We start from the raw sequence: 16,617 nt of genomic DNA, 5'->3' as shown, positions 1-16,617 counted from the left end.
ATAAGTATCCTTTTCAGAACAAAAGCAACGTGCAATTGTACCATTAAATTCTCTTCCTTAACTATGAGAGGATTTCTAAATAGGCTAGATTTCACATTTTCCTGAAATCTTAAGTAAAGTATTCTCAATGCAAAACAAGCCTCTGTGAATTTATCAATTATTACATTGTGGCTCCAGCACAGGAAGCCTAAATAATTCAAAGGAATTAGCGTATGTGATTGTTACAGCTCAAGAACTCCATTATGAATACTATACTAGATATCAAAACTGAAGTTCTAAATTTTCAGTTTTTAATTCATCATTATTTTTGTTTGAAGTTGTGTAGCAATATAAAGTACAAACTACTGAGGAAGTGTATAATTGCTAGAGTATAGGTTACACCGCAGAGATACAGAATAAAGTACAGCAGGTAATATGAACCTGGGGAAATATGCACCACATGTGTATTGGTATGTATTGTACTTATAAAGAAAATAAAAGTTCTGAGAACGTTTTGCTTCATTAAACCTAAAAAGCAAAGTAAAACATTGGCAGCCAAAACCAAAGTTACAAAATCAACTGCAGTTGAGAAAATTGATGCTAAAGTTATCAACCTCTCCTTAATACCCTCTTGTATTTGAATTAATCATAGTATGTCAGTAAACAAAAATTCAGATTGCTAACTGAGCAAGGACTTTTCAACCCAGGTTTGAACAGACTCTCAAGCAACATTGTATTGGTGACTCAAGCAGAAGTAATCCTTCAAAAAAATTGTTGACATTAAAAGTGAGAATGGTTGCATTCAATGCACATTAAAAATATTACCTTAACGTATTTCGCATACATCTGTTCATCCAAAGGAAAGCTTTGGACAATTCTCTCATCTCTAGCATGAAAAGTACCTAATTTAATCCATTTATTTGTTGGGTACCTGGAAAATACCAAAATGTTGACTTTAAGAACAAAACACAGAATCATCAAGATTTTTTTTATAATTTCAATATTCTTTGAATTATTAATTTCTTTGAATTATTAATATTTTTAAAAAACAGTATTTCATTTTAATATTTTTCATAATTCTTTTTTCATAACTTCAATATTTCTTGTTTAGCCATTCTAGGAAACTCTAAACTGAAATCAATCCTGTTTCCATAATGCCTATACAATTATTAAAGGATTATGCACAAGGCCTGTGTTGCTGGGCACTGATTTTTAAATCCAAACAAAATATATTGAAGTATTTGCTTTGAAAAGGAAAAATGGTCTGGATGTTGCAAAATAAAGAAGTTTGTCAGTCTCAAGTTCAACAGAACATCATCATTGTTCTTTTCACAAAAAAGACACTCTACCATTAGATAAAACACTGCTTGTTATAGTATCATACTCCATGATAGTAGAATTAATCCCAGTTCAGTTACTAAATTACTGAGATTCCAAGCATTTCAAAATACCTACAGTCTATAGCAAAGTTTTTTTTCATGCTTGGGGATGATTTTAGCTAAGTACTTCCTAATTTAAGAACAAGTTAACTGAATATATAGTTTACAAACATGTAAATACCTACTTTAGTACTGCAATAAGGTGTGTGCATCTGCTTCTTACTACAGACTGCTTTAGATACATATATAGCTATAAGTGTTGCCCTCATTTAAGTAGCAGGAGGTTAGGGGAGAGAGAGAACATGACAGATACAAAGTTTGGAATTTTGAAACATGACCATACACCCATAGTTTTTGAGCCATCAAAGCTCAAGAGAAGATAAAGTCCTTCACAAGTTACTGGGAAGGAGCAATCAATAGATCCCCTATGCTAGGGGTTCTCAACCTTTTTCTTTCTGAGCCCACCACAATATGCTATAAAAACTCCACGGCCTACTTATGCTGCAGTAAAGGACAGTTACCTGTTCCATAACTGGTATTCTTCGAGATGTGTTGCTCCTGTCTGTTCCACAGTAGGTGTGCGTGCTCGCCACGTGCACCGGTGCCGGAAGTTTTTCCCTTAGCAGTTCCCATACTGGGGGAGCACCGTGGCGATCCCTGGAGTGGCGCCTGTATATCGCGCTATAAGGGGAGCCACACGCTCCCCACACCCTCGGTTCCTTCTTGCCGGACAACTCCGACAGACGGGAAGGAGGCCACGGCGTGGAATAGACATGAGCAACACATCTCTAAGAATGCCAGTTATGGAACAGGTAACTGTCCTTTCTTCTTCGAGTGATTGCTCATGTGTATTCCACAGTACGTGATTCCAAGCAGTATCTGTTGGAGGTGGGTAGAAGTTCACGGTAGACCGGGACGGAGTACCGCCCTGCCGAATATGGCGTCATCCCTAGACTGGGCAACGATCACCTAACGCGAAGTAAATGTGTGAACTGAGGCCCAAGTGGCCACCCTACAAATGTCTTGGATAGGGACATGGGCTATGTAGGCCGCTGATGAGGCCTGAGCCCTTATAGAGTGTGCCCTAACAATTGGTGGCAGGGGAACCCCTGCCAGATCGTAACACGTACGTATGCACGAGGTGATCCAGCGGGAAAGAAGCTGGGTGAAGATGGGTTGCCCCTTCACCCGCTCGGCCAAGGCAATAAAGAGTTGCGAGGATTTCCAAAACGGTTTGGTCCAATCCAGGTAAACGGCCAGCACCCTATGCACATTGAGCGCGTGGAGGCGGCTCTCCTCGCTAGAGGAATGGGGCTTAGGACAGAGCACGGGAAGAAAGATGCTCTGTTCCATATGGAAGGCAGAGACCACCTTCGGGAGAAATGCCAGGTGTGGGTGAGCTGGACTTTATCCCTGTGGAAGGCCAAGAGTTACTAGACCCGTCGGGCCGACGTGATTGCTACAAGGAAGGCCACCTTCCACAAGAGGCGAAACCAGGAACACGTGGCCAGAGATTCAAAGGGAGGCCCCGTGAGTCTGGACAAAACCAGGTTTAGGTCCCATTGCAGCACGGGGGGGGTCTAGCATACAGGAACGAACGGTCAAGGCCCTTCAGGAAACGGGAGGTCATAGAGGGGAGAAGACCAAGTGCCCTTGCACCAGCGGGTAGAAGGCCGATATGGCTGCCAGGTGTACCCTGACAGAGGAGGGTGCCAGTTCTTGAGCCCTAAGGGACAGGAGGTAGCCCAGGGTAAGCTAGAGAGGTGCAGAGGAGGGGGAAATTCCCCGCTCACTCGCCCACTTGGAGAACCTGGACCACTTTGCCACGTACGTATGGCGCATGGACGGCTTCCTGCTTTCCAGGAGGACCCACCTTACCTGCTCTGAACACCTGCCCTCCTCCTCGTCTAGCCATGAAACAACCACGTTGTCAGGTGGTGCACAGCTATATTGGGATGGAGGAGGCGGCCCCCATCCTGGGAGAGGAGGTCCAGGCGAAGCGGCAGCATCCTCGGGGAGGCTGCCAAGAGGCAGAGGAGGGTCCCATACCAGTGTTGGCAGGCCCACGCCGGGGCTATGAGGATGACTCTTGCCTTGTCTGCTTTTACTTTTTGAAGGACTTTGTCGATGAGGGGAAACGGCAGGAAAGCATAAAGGAGCTAACCCGACCACCATAGGAGGAACGCATCAGCGATCGTGCCCCTCTCCCGGAGCAGAACAGTGGGCAATGCCGGTTCCAGTGGGTTGCAAAGAGGTCGAGCCGGGGAACTCCCCACTCTCAGAAGAGCCAGTGAGCAACCTCCGAGTGGAGAGACCACTCATACTGAGGGGAGAAAACCCTGCTGAGGCAATCCACCTGGGTATTGCGGACGCCCGGGAGGCCCTCAGGGAGATACTGTGGGCTATACAGAACCTTCATAGGCTCAGGGCTTCCCGGCAGAGGGCTAGGGAGCGAGTGCCGCCTTGCCTGTTGATATACTACATGGCGGCGGAGTTGTCCGTGAGGACTCTGACCACCTTGCCGCAAAGGTGCGGCCACGCATGCCAACTTCACTGCACTGAGCTCTTTGACATTTATGTGAAGGGACAGGTCCGGGATCGACCAAGTCCCTTGGGTCCGTGTGTTCCCTGAGTGGGATCCCCAACCTAGGTCCGACCTGTCAGTCACCAGATATATAGACAGGCTGACATCCCAAATGGGGACCCCTTGTAGCATATTGCTTGGGTAAGACCACCACTGAAGGGAAGCCAGCATCAGGGACGGAACCATGAGAACCTTGTCCAGCCCGTCCCGGGCCTGAGAGAATTGGGAGGTTAGCCTGAGCTGGAGGGGCCTCATTCAGCGCCCGGCATGGTGGACCACATACGTACATGCTGCCATGTGGCCCAGAATTCGAAGGCACGCTCTCACCTTTGTCACTGCCTCGGTCGCGGCCTTCCCGATGAGATCTCTCAGCACCTCGAACCTGTCTAGGGGGAAGAGAGGCTGTGGCCCTCAAGGAGTCCAGTAGCGCCCCAATTAACACTATGCGCTGAACTGGAACTAAGGTTGATTTGGTCTCGTTCACCAGTAGGCCGAGACTGGCACATGTTGAGAGAAGCAGCCCCACATGGGTCTTTACCTCGGAACGCGAGTCACCCTTGAGAAGCCAATCATCCAGGTATGAGAAGATCTGTACCCCCTCCTGCCTGAGATAGACAGCTACCACAGCCATACACTTTGTGAAAACCCTGGGTGCCGTGGATAGGCCAAACAGAAGGACTGCAAACTGGCAGTGGTCCAGCCCCACTAGGAAGCGCCTGTGCCCCTCAAAAATATGGATGTGAAAGTACACGTCCAGGAGGTCCAGGGATGTGTACCAGTCCCCCGGGTGCAGGGAGGGGATAATAGAGGCCAGGGACACCACACAGAACTTGGAGCGGGCCAGAAAACTGTTTAGGCCCTGGAGGTCCAGGATGGGTCTGAGGCCCCCTTTGGCCTTCAGGATCAGGAAGTACCGGGAGTAGAACTCTTTGCCCTGGAATTCTACTGGACTCTTTCCACCAACCCCAGTTGCAGCGGTCCACCTCCTGGCCTAGGAGGAGGGCATGCTCCAGGTCGCCCGGGACTACTGGAGAGGGCAGGTGGTTTGGTGGGGGTAAGGTGAACTGCAACATGTAGCCCCTGGAAATGGTGCTGAGGACCCTCTGGTCCAAAGTTATACGGGACCACGTCATGCGGAAGGCAGACAAACGGTTGCAGAACACAAACTTTATTAACTGGGGGGAGCCTCCCTGGCAACTGGCCCAGTGTCCCCCTGCAAACAGTCAAAACCGCCTCTTTCCCTGCTTCTTGCCCCTAAAGGATCCAGGCTGCGAGTCCGAGCGGGACTGCTGCTGAGACCAGCATTTTCGGTCCTTCGGTCTCTTATACAGGGGCTCGTATCTGCTCCTCGCAGGTTGAGCCGACGGTTGCGGCCTGGCTTTGTCCTTAGCTGGAGGAACGTAGAGGCCCAAGGTCTGCAGGGTGGTACGGGAATCCTTCATCCCATGCAGCCTGACGTCCGTCTGGTGTGCAAAGAGCGCTTTTCCATCGAATGGAAGGTCTTGCATAAGGGATTAGGCCTCCGAGGACAGACCCTACAAGAGGAGCCACGACACTCTACGCATGGAAATCGCAGAAGCCATCAAGCAGGCTGCAGTGTCAGCTGCATCCGACGCCGCTTGCAGGGCCGCTTTTGCCACCGCCTCCCCCTCTTCCACTCGAGCCTTGAAGTCCTTCCTGTCCCGATCTGGGAGGAGGGTCTCAAACTTAGGCAGTGTCTCCCAAAGGTTAAAGTCATATCTGCTCAGATTGGGGCCAAGGAGACAGTAGTTTGCCACAGGGTGTTAGAAATGTTGGTTATACCCTGGTGCAGGGGCAGAGCCACATGGCCCGGTGCCAAGGGAGACAACACGTTGAAGAGGGAATCGGACGGGGTCTCCATCTCCTCGGCCTGCAGCTGGAGGATGGATGCCACCCGCTTTAGCAGGTCTTGGTGTGCCTCAAAGTCCTCCTGTGGGACTGAAGGTGGAGGCGCCGTCATGGTGTCATCCGGTGCCAGGGAGAGGGCCAGCATGGAGCCGAGGGCCTCGGTTGGTATCAGGGTGTTGAGCCCTAGATCAGAGTCCGGGCGTGGATCCGCTGACTCGTGGCCCACCAACTTGTCTCTTAGGCGGCCAGACTAGGCCGATGGAGTCTGAGACGCTCTGGCAACTGGGCGGGCCCCTGTCTTGGCAGGAATCGCCTGCCACGGAGCACATTGGCACCACTGCCCTTGCCACAGAGCCCCTTGCCAGTGACCCAGCTGGGAGCCCAGTGGCGCTATCTGTCCTGGCTGAGCAGCATGGATTGAGGGTGGGCGGCTGGGTGCCAAGGCAGAGGTCACCATCGAGGGCATGGTCTTGCGAGAGCAGTAGGAGCAGCAGTGCCTGCGACGCTGCCTCCCTCAGGACCTGGACCTCGACGTCGAGGAACAGTACCCACCCGAAGTGCTGCTTCGGTACTCTTGACGGCGTTGGGAGGTCCGGTGCCCCTGCGCCAAGGCATCACGGGGGGAGTCTCGAGCACGACATCTAGGAGAGCAGGAAGTGGAACAGGAACGACGTCATCTATCCCATCAAGATCAGCTGCAGTAGTCACGCCGCAAAGGGGAGCGTTCCCAGTGCCTCTCTCGGCGCCTACGCTCACTGGCAGGCGGCGTGAAGGGTCCCCGAGACTCCCATCCAAGCAGCAACCCAGATGGCCTGGCTGGCGTCGAGGGCGGGCACAAGCTACAGGAAGATCAGTCGCTGCGCGCTGAGCGGTCCTCAGAGTGGGAACTGCGTTCCACCAGGGAGGCTTGGTGGGCACCCAAAGGAGGCTTGCCGCAGGATCAGGGGCCCATCCCCGGCTGTGTGTCCAGAACCAGTAGGCTCATAATGTCTTTCGCAGCCTGCATCGCCTCCGGCGTCGACGGCATCTGTACCAGTGGGGATGCGTGCGCGGACAGCGCCGGGCTGCTCCGCTCAACACGAGTCGGAGGCCTTAAGCCCAGGGGAGATCGAGGGCTGCCCAACATGGGACCAGCCTCCCCTCTTTCCTTGTCTCGGCGCTGCTGCGAGGTGGGGCCCTTCCCCTGTTTCTTGGTGGGAGACCGGTGCCGGCTGGTCGAGGGGGCCTCGCTATGCACTGACGACGCGGCGGTGGGTGCCAAGTCCGTTCGACACGCCGGAGTTGGGGCCAGCGCCGACTCCATCGGGAGAGCTCAAAGTCTAATCTCTCTCTCCTTGGTCCTTGGCTTGAATGACGTACAGATCTTACAACGGTCACTGGTGTGAGTTTCACCCATGCAGCGGAGACACTCAGCGTGCAGGTCACTCCTAGGCATAGAACGGTGACAGGAGTCGCACGACTTGAAGCCTGAAGAAACAATCCACGAATGGTACCACTAAGGTCGAGAAGGAAACCTGCAGCAGAGCTGTAGCACAAAGTTCCAACTACCTTCACTGGTGGCAAGAAGGAACTGAGGGTGGAGGGAGCGCGTGGCTCCCCTTATAGCGCGATATATAGGCACCACTCCAGGGGTAGCCACGGTGCTCCCCCAGTACGGGTACAGCTAAGGGGAAAACTTCAAAGAAGAACTGGTTTTCTGCATATAAAAGCCAGGGTGGCGTCAGGGGATAGAAAGCAGGCCAATTGCCTGAGGCCCCATGCCACAGGGGACCCCATGAAACTACACTGCTCAGGCTTCAGCTTCAGCGTCGACTGGCAGGGCTCAGGAACCCACACTTCATCCCCACGCAGTGGGACTTCGGATTTCTGCCCTGTATGTGTGTGTATATTACACACACACACACTTTTAAAAAGGGATATGGGATCTACTAAAGAGTTAGTATTTTAATCTAATGATAACACTGGTTGGGAGTTTAGGATGTGGGCAACTCGTTTTATACCACTGGAAGGTAATGATGTGGGATCTCTTAAAATATGTTACTTGCTTTCCACAACTAAGGATGACAATCAAGGAGTTAAAAAATTAACCACAAATTAAAGATACAATAAATGCAGATATATTAGATGCTTGATTTGCAAGTAAGTTCTTTAATATTTTAGTGTTTTTTACTTCTGGTAAAAAATTATTTATGGGATACAAACCTCATCTAGGGAGGAAATAAAATTAAGAGAGATCAATGATGCTTTTCCCTGCCATTTGTAAGGAGGCAAATCAAAGACTGATCTAGAAAGTACCACAGGACATCAAGGTAATAGTGTAAATTAAGTTATTTTGCTTTTTTGGGGAAAGCTAAATGGCTGATATACCTATTTCGAAAAACACTTATTACACATGCATAGTTAGTCTTGCATGTTATTTCATAACATTTACATTAAGCAAAGGAATGAGCCACACAGTAGTATTTGGTATTCAAATTCTATTCATTATGAAATCATTGCAATTGTTGAGTATTATTCCCGCTTTATGTTAAGCTTCCTGAACGCAAATGATCACAAAATCAAATTCTGATTATATGACATACCTGTCGCTAATGGACACCAGGAAGTCTTTAGGAGTAGATGAAAATAATTCATGATTTGCAATGTCAAGCTGCTTTACTTGAATTGGTTCACAGAGCTCAATAACGAACCTTTAAGACAAAAAAAGAGATATTGGAAATAAGTGATCTCCAGGAAACACACAATTTCATTACACAATTCAAAACCGTTAGTAATACTAAATGTTTCATTCACAATGGAAATGTGCCACAAGATAGCTGTACAACAATATAGAGGCACCACTCACTGCTACCTTTAGAAAATTTGTCAAAGAAACTGCTCCTGTGGTGTGTGGGTGGGTTGCAGATTATTTTGCTTTTAAATTCTATGCCCAGGAAATGGAATAAAATGTTAGCTCAAAACACCCAATTTTCTCAAAGTAAAAGAATGCAACTCTTCTCTTTCTTTCAAATTAAGCTCTACTCAGAAAAGTGACATCTTATCCCATAGACCTGCCCCCTTTCAGTATTCAGGGTCATATCCACTTATTTCAGTAAGTACCTACTACTCTTTATTCCTGATAATATTGCAAAGCCAATACAACTCCAGAAGAGCAAACTAGATTCTATTCTGGCTTGCTGTTTATTAACAGAAATTATTAATTATAAACCTCCACTGTAGGAGTATCTAGGTCAACAGAAGAATTCTTCCGTTGACCTAGCTACCAACTCTTGGAGAGATGGATTACCTGCACAGATGGACAAATGCTTTCTACATTGACAGAAAGTGTCTACACACTTTAGCGCTACAACAGCACAGCTGCAGCGCTGTAGCTGTGCTGCTGTAGTATAGACATACATTAAGTACTTAGAGGGTGTTTTTGGACAGTTTGTGGATTTGGTAGTTTGGAAAATGTATTGCTTTAAGGACTTGTGCCCACCCTATGTATAAATTTGAGAACAACTAAAACAAAAATTCGCACCATTTATTAAATAAAAAGAAAAAAGGTGGTGAGTTAAATGACAAGTTTAAAAGTGAGGAAGATGGAGGGAATTCAAGAGGGAACCTACATAAAGTTGTCTGGAGTTTATAGTCTCACATTGCCATAGGAGTGCCTATCACCTTTTTTCTAGTCCTTCTGAAGAAGGCTCCAAATTTCTAAAGATCACGAAGGAAAACAGAGCAGCACTCCTAATCATCGCCTCTCCCCCTTTCCATGCAATGCATACAGGAAATTTAAAAAGTTTTATATTAACTTCTCCAGTTGTTCATGCAGCCTAGAGTATGTAGTGTATAAAGTTGAGACAGCATGCAGGAAATGGTGGAACCTGCAATTACTCCACAATACTGCTTTCTACCAATCTTACGCTGGTATAACTACGTCACTGAGGAGTGTGAAAAACCCACACCCATGAGTGATATAGTTATACTGACCTAACCCCCCAGTGTAGACAGCACTGTCAAGGGGAGAGTTCTTCCCATCGACATAGCTACTGCATCTCACAGAAGTGCTTTAACTAGGCCGATAAAAAAAGCTCTCCCACTGGCATAGTAGTACATAAAGCACTACGGGGGTGCAGCTGTGCTGCTGCAATGCTGTGTATGTAGACAAGCCCTACGAGAATAAGGACAACCGAGGGAATTATAAATCAGTTATCTTAACTTCAGTACCCAGAAAGATAATGGAGCAAACAATCAGTTTGTAAGCACCTAGACGATAAGGTGACAAATAACAGTCTACCTAGATTTGTCAAGAACAAATCATGTCAAACCAATCTAATATCCTTCTTTGACAGGGTAACAAGCCTTGCAGATGGGGGCAAGCAGTAGATATGATATCTTGACATTAGTAAGGCTTTTTATATGGTCTCACATGACCTTCTCATAAGCAAACTGAGGAAATATAGCCTAGATGAACCTACTATAAGGTTGGGTGCACAATTGGTTGGAAATTCACACAGTAATTATCAATGGTTCACAGTTAAACTGGAAGGGCATAGTGAATTGAATTCTGCAGGTATCTGTCCTGTGTCCTATTCTATTCAGTATCTTCATAAATGGTTTGGACAATGGCATAGAGAACATGCTTAAAGTTTAGAGATGATACCAAGTTGGGAGGGATTGCAAGCGTCTTAGAATTCAAAATGATCTCGACAAACTGGACAAATGGTCTGAAATAAACAGGATGAAATGCAAAGGATGAAATTCAACAAGGACAAATGCAAAGCACTACCCTTGGAAGGAATAATCAATTGCACAAATGGCATATGACAGCCTAGGAAGTACTGCAGAAAAGGATCTGGGGATTACAGTGGATCACAAACTAAATACGAGTCAACAACGTAATACTGTGGAAAAAAGCCAACATCACTCTGGGATGTATTAGCAATATTGTAAACAAGATACGATAAAGAATTCTTCCACTCTACTCAGCACTGAAAAGGCCTCAATTGGAGTTCTGTTTCCAATTCAAGGAATCACATTTCGGGAAACGTGGACAAACTGCAGAACATCTAGAGGAGAACAACAAAAATGATTAAAAGTCTAGAAAATCTGACCTACATGGAAAGAGTGAAAAACTGTTTGTTTAGTCTGGAGAAGAGAAGACTGAAAAGGAACATAAGAGTCTTCAAGCATGTAAAAACTGTTATAAAGAGGTGGGTGATCAATTGTTTAAGGTTTTTAAGACTAGGTTAGATAAAAACCTGTCAGGGATGAGACAAGATAATACTTAATCCTGCCCCTGTGCAGGATACTGGACTAGATAACCTACTGAGGGCCCTTCCAATTCTATATTTCTATGGTTCTAACCAGATACCTGAGTATTTTTACATATTCTATCTGTTTAGGGGAGAAGCAGGCTTGTGCAGACTGCTAATAGTTACTTGGCAATAATACTCCTAAACAAGAGCACTGCCACCAACTGAAAATGCACAGGAAAATTTCAAAGCACAAAGGATTAGCAAAAAAGAGTCCACATCAACTGTTCCAGGCCCAGCTGGAACAAAGTAGGGGGACTGCGCTGCTGGGCCTGACTGTTATAAAAAGGCAGTCAGCTGCGAACCAGCTGAGCAGCGAACAGCAGAGAGGCAAACAGAAGGAGTTTGCCTGGGATCCCTCTGAGCAGAGGTACGCTAAGTGCTGCAGTAGGGGGACTGCACTGGTGAGTATCTGAGGGTCTGTTGGGGGGGCACTTTGGCAGTTTGACTGTGTGCTTGATCGTTTGATTGCTTGTTTGACCAGTGTGACCTGGGAGTGCTTTGTTCCAGCTGGGCCTGACTGTTATAAAAAGGCAGTCAGCTGTGAACCAGCTGAGCAGCGAACAGCAGAGAGGCAAACAGAAGGAGTTTGCCTGGGAGTTCGCCTGGAGAGAGCCTACTGAGGCCCCCCTCGCAGGTTTCTCTGAGTAGCATCTGCCACAAGTAAGGAAGCTCCTAGAAGGAAGAGACTATGGATGCTGAGCGATCCGCTGTTGTGACCTGCACAGGATGCGCCATGTTCGTCTTCCTTCCACAGGATAGGAGTGACTTTGTCTGTACAAAGTGCAAGCTGATCTCCATATTGGAAGAGAAGATTCAAGGTCTGGAGAAACGAATACCAACCCTGCGTTCCATAAAAGAAAATGAGGATTTCCTGGATAGACGTCAGGTCCCTTCCAACCCTGAGATTCTATGATTCTATGATGTCAGGATCAGCTTCAGCGGGCACAATGTTCTGAAGATTCAGAGCAGGCTACGCAGCGGGGACAGAAGGCCAGCAAGGATAATTGGCGGCATGTGACTTCCAGAAGAGGAAAGAGTACCAGAAACGTCCATGTACCAGTAACACAGATGCAGGTGAGCAACCGTTTTCATGTTCTCTCTGCAGGTACTAGTGCAGAGGGTGGAGTGGATGATACATCTGAGGGAACAGAGCAGAAGGAGACTCCACTGATTGGAAGGCATGAGATGCACCGTCCTAGGGATGGGGGTTCCACGACCACCACTCCCAAGAGAAGGAGGAGGAGGAGGGTGGTGGTGGTCGGGGACTCTCTCCTCAGGGGGACTGAGTCATCTATCTGCCGCCCTGACCGGGAAAACCGAGAGGTGTGCTGCTTGCCAGGGGCTAGGATTCACGATCTGACGGAGAGACTGCCGAAACTCATCAAGCCCTCGGATCGCAACCCCTTCCTGCTTCTCCACGTGGGCACCAATGATACTGCCAAGAATGACCTTGAGCGTATCACTGCAGACTACGTGGCTCTGGGAAGAAGGATAAAGGAGTTTGAGGCGCAAGTGGTGTTCTCATCTATCCTCCCTGTGGCAGGAAAAGGCCAGGGTAGAGACCATCGAATCGTGGAAATCAACGAATGGCTACGCAGATGGTGTCGGAGAGAAGGGTTTGGATTCTTTGACAATGGGATGGTCTTCCAAGAAGAAGGATTGCTAGGCAGAGACGGGCTCCACCTCACAAAGAGAGGGAAGAGCATCTTTGCAAGCAGGCTGGCTAACCTAGTGAGGAGGGCTTTAAACTAGGTTCACCGGGGGAAGGAGACCAAAGCCCCGAGGTAAGTGGGGAAGTGGGATATCGGGAGAAAGCACAAGTAGGTGAGTGCAAGAGGGGAGGGGGCTCCAGCCCCATACTGGGACACCAGGACGATCAGTGAGTTATCTTACATGCCTATACACAAATGCAAGAAGCCTGGGGAACAAGCACGGAGAACTAGAAGTCCTGGCACAGTCAAGGAATTATGATGTAATTGGAACAACAGAGACTTGGTGGGATAACTCACATGATTGGAGTACTGTCATGGATGGATATAAACTGTTCAGGAAGAATAGGCAGGGCAGAAAAGGTGGGGGAGTTGCATTGTATGTAAGAGAGCAGTATGACTGCTCAGAGCTCCAGTATGAAACTGCAGAAAAACCTGAGAGTCTCTGGATTAAATTTAGAAGTATGAACAACAAGGGTGATGTCGTGGTGGGAGTCTGCTACAGACCACCAGACCAGGGGGATGAGGTGGACGAGGCTTTCTTCCAGCAACTAACGGAAGTTACTAGATCACAGGCCCTGGTTCTCATGGGTGACTTTAATCACCCTGATATCTGCTGGGAGAGCAATACAGCAGTGCACAGACAATCCAGGAAGTTTCTGGAAAGTGTAGGGGACAATTTCCTGGTGCAAGTGCTGGAGGAACCAACTAGGGGAAAAGCTCTTCTTGACCTGCTGCTCACAAACAGGGAAGAAATAGTAGAGGAAGCAATAGTGGATGGGAACCTGGGAGGCAGTGACCATGAAATGGTCGAGTTCAGGATCCTGATACAAGGAAGAAAGGAGAGCAGTAGAACAGAGACCCTGGACTTCAGAAAAGCAGACTTCGACTCCCTCAGGGAACTGATGGGCAAGGTCCCCTGGGAGAATAACATGACGGGGAAAGGAGTCGAGGAAAGCTGGCTGCATTTTAAAGAATCCTTATTGAGGTTGCAGGAACAAACCATCCCGATGTGTAGGAAGAAAAGTAAATATGGCAGGCGACCAGCTTGGCTTAACAGTGAAATCCTTGCTCGTCTTAAACACAAAAAAACAGCTTACAAGAAGTGGAAGATTGGACAAATAACCAGGGAGGAGTATAAAAGTATTGCTCAGGCATGCAGGAGTGAAATTAGGAAGGCCAAATCACACTTGGAGTTGCAACTAGCCGGAGATGTTAGGAGTAACAAGAAGGGTTTCTTCAGGTATGTTAGCAACAAGAAGAAAGTCAAGGAAAGTGTGGGCCCCTTGCTGAATGAGGGAGGGAACCTAGTGACCGAGGATGTGGAGAAAGCTAGTGTACTCAATGCTTTTTTTGCCTCTGTCTTCACAGACAAGGTCAGCTCCCAGACAGCTGCACTCTGCAGCACGGTATGGGGAGGAGGTGACCAGCTCTCTGTGGAGAAAGAAGTAGTTCGGGACTATTTAGAAAAGCTGGACGAGCCCAAGTCCATGGGGCCGGATGCGCTGCATCCGAGGGTGCTAAAGGAGTTGGCCGATGAGATTGCAGAGCCATTGGCCATTATCTTTGAAAAATCATGGCGATCGGGGGAGGTTCCGGATGACTGGAAAAAAGCTAATGTAGTGCCCATCTTTAAAAAAGGGAAGAAGGAAGATCCAGGGAACTACAGGCCAGTCAGTCTCACCTCAGTCCCTGAAAAAATCATGGAACAGGTCCTCAAGGAATCAATTCTGAACCACTTAAAGGAGGGGAAAGTGATCAGGAACAGTCAGCATGGATTCACCAAGGGCAAGTCATGCCTGACTAACCTAATTGCCTTCTATGATGAGATAACCGGCTCTGTGGATGAGGGGAAAGCAGTGGATGTGCTATTTCTGGACTTTAGCAAAGCTTTTGATACAGTCTCCCACAGTATTCTTGCCAGCAAGTTAAAGAAGTCTGGGATGGATGAATGGACGGTAAGGTGGATAGAAAACTGGCTAGATGGTCGGGCTCAACGGGTAGTGATCAATGGTTCCATGTCTAGTTGGCAGCCGGTATCAAGTGGAGTGCCCTAAGGGTCGGTGCTGGGGCCGGTTTTATTCAATATCTTCATTAACGATCTGGAGGATGGTGTGGACTGCACCCTTAGCAAGTTTGCAGATGACACTAAACTGGGAGGAGTGGTTGATATGCTGGAGGGTAGGGATAGGACACAGAGGGACCTAGACAAATTAGAGGATTGGGCCAAAAGAAATATGATGAGGTTCAACAAGGACAAGTGCAGAGTCCTGCACTTAGGACGGAAGAATCCCATGCACTGCTACAGACTAGGGACCGAATGGCTGGGCAGCAGTTCTGCAGAAAGGGACCTAGGGGTTAGGGTGGACGAAAAGCTGAATATGAGTCAATAGTGTGCCCTTGTTGCCAAGAAGGCTAATGGCATTTTGGGTTGTATAAGTAGGGGCATTTCCAGCAGATCGAGGGATGTGATCATTCCCCTCCATTCGGCACTGGTGAGGCCTCATTTGGAGTACTGTGTCCAGTTTTGGGCCCCACACTACAAGAAGGATGTGGATAAATTGGAGAGAGTCCAGCGGAGGGCAACAAAAATGATTAGGGGGCTGGAGCACATGACTTATGAGGAGAGGCTGAGGGAACTGAGATTGTTTAGCCTGCAGAAGAGAAGAATGAGGGGGGATTTGATAGCTGCTTTCAACTACCTGAAAGGGGGTTCCAAAGAGGATGGATCTAGACTGTTCTCAGTGGTAGAAGATGACAGAACAAGGAGTAATGGTCTCAAGTTGCAGAGGGGGAGGTTTTGGTTGGACATTAGGAAAAACTTTCACTAGTAGGGTGGTGAAGAACTGGAATGGGTTACCTAGGGAGGTGGTGGAATCTCCTTCCTTAGAGGTTTTTACGGTCAGGCTTGACAAAGCCCTGGCTGGGATGATTTAGTTGGGTTTGGTCCTGCTTTGAGCAGGGGGTTGGACTAGATGACCTCCTGAGGTCCCTTCCAACCCTGAGATTCTATGATTCTAAGTGACAAGCACTGTGTAAATAATGCAAGTTCTTCAGATGACATTTATTATGAATATTCAACTTTCAAAATGACTAGTAAGGACTCCGTCAATTAGTCACTCCCAAGCCTCATTCCAGGTTAAACACTTCCTTTTATTCATTTCTTCAGTGTGCCTCATCTTAACTATCCTGTATTTGAAAAGGACTTAATATGCTGATTTAATCAGGGAAGACAGGGCGCAACAATGAAGAGAAATAGCTGTCCTAGGCCTTGGCTACACTTGCCAGTTACAACGCAATAAAGCCCTCTCAGAGCGCTGTACCTCACTCCCCGTCCACACTGGCAAGGCACGTACAGCGCTGTGTCTCCATCTCCCCGAGCTGCTCCAGTGTAAACGGGAAGTAACGTTATTACGCACTGATTGACCTCCCGAAACTCCCCATAATCCTTTTAACTGAAGCATCCTTTCTTGTTCTGTTGTGAATTCCGGAGGAGGAAGTGCCCTTTCAAAGCTCGGTTTTGGGGACTGCTTATCAAAAAAACCAAAACACAGCTACTGTTTTGCTTTGAATGAGTGAGAGGCAGGCAGGTGGGCTCCGTTTGGAGTACCCACAGCTAATGTTTGCTTGAAGAGGGGTGGGGGGGGTTGGGAGGTTGGGGTCCCTTTCCGCAAGTGGCCGCTTATCTGGTCTATGAGAAAAAAAGAAACAGCTGCTGTTTGCTTTCAGTGAGTGAGGGGGATGGGGGAGGAAGGGGGGGGGGGTCTGAACTTACAAGGCAGAGTGCTGACACTCTC

At 48.0% G+C, this 16,617-nt stretch overlaps 1 protein-coding gene across 3 annotated transcripts in view; it reads right to left on the bottom strand.

Annotated features, from left to right (window-relative positions):
* Window positions 1-16,617, bottom strand: part of SUCO (SUN domain containing ossification factor) — a 96,624-nt gene that overhangs the window by 31,125 nt on the left and 48,882 nt on the right. For all 3 annotated transcript variants that reach the window (XM_045027956.1, XM_045027955.1, XM_045027957.1), the window contains 2 exons: window positions 8,394-8,501; window positions 805-910 (listed from right to left, as the gene is read on the bottom strand). In XM_045027956.1, coding sequence (XP_044883891.1) covers window positions 805-910; window positions 8,394-8,501 — 214 coding nt within the window. The remainder of the gene's footprint in view (window positions 1-804; window positions 911-8,393; window positions 8,502-16,617) is intronic.

The sequence above is a fragment of the Mauremys mutica genome, chromosome 8, assembly GCF_020497125.1.
Source record: "Mauremys mutica isolate MM-2020 ecotype Southern chromosome 8, ASM2049712v1, whole genome shotgun sequence".
Taxonomy (NCBI): domain Eukaryota; kingdom Metazoa; phylum Chordata; order Testudines; family Geoemydidae; genus Mauremys; species Mauremys mutica.
Note: the sequence above shows the minus strand (reverse complement) of the source record. Positions and strands in the feature narration are given on the sequence as shown.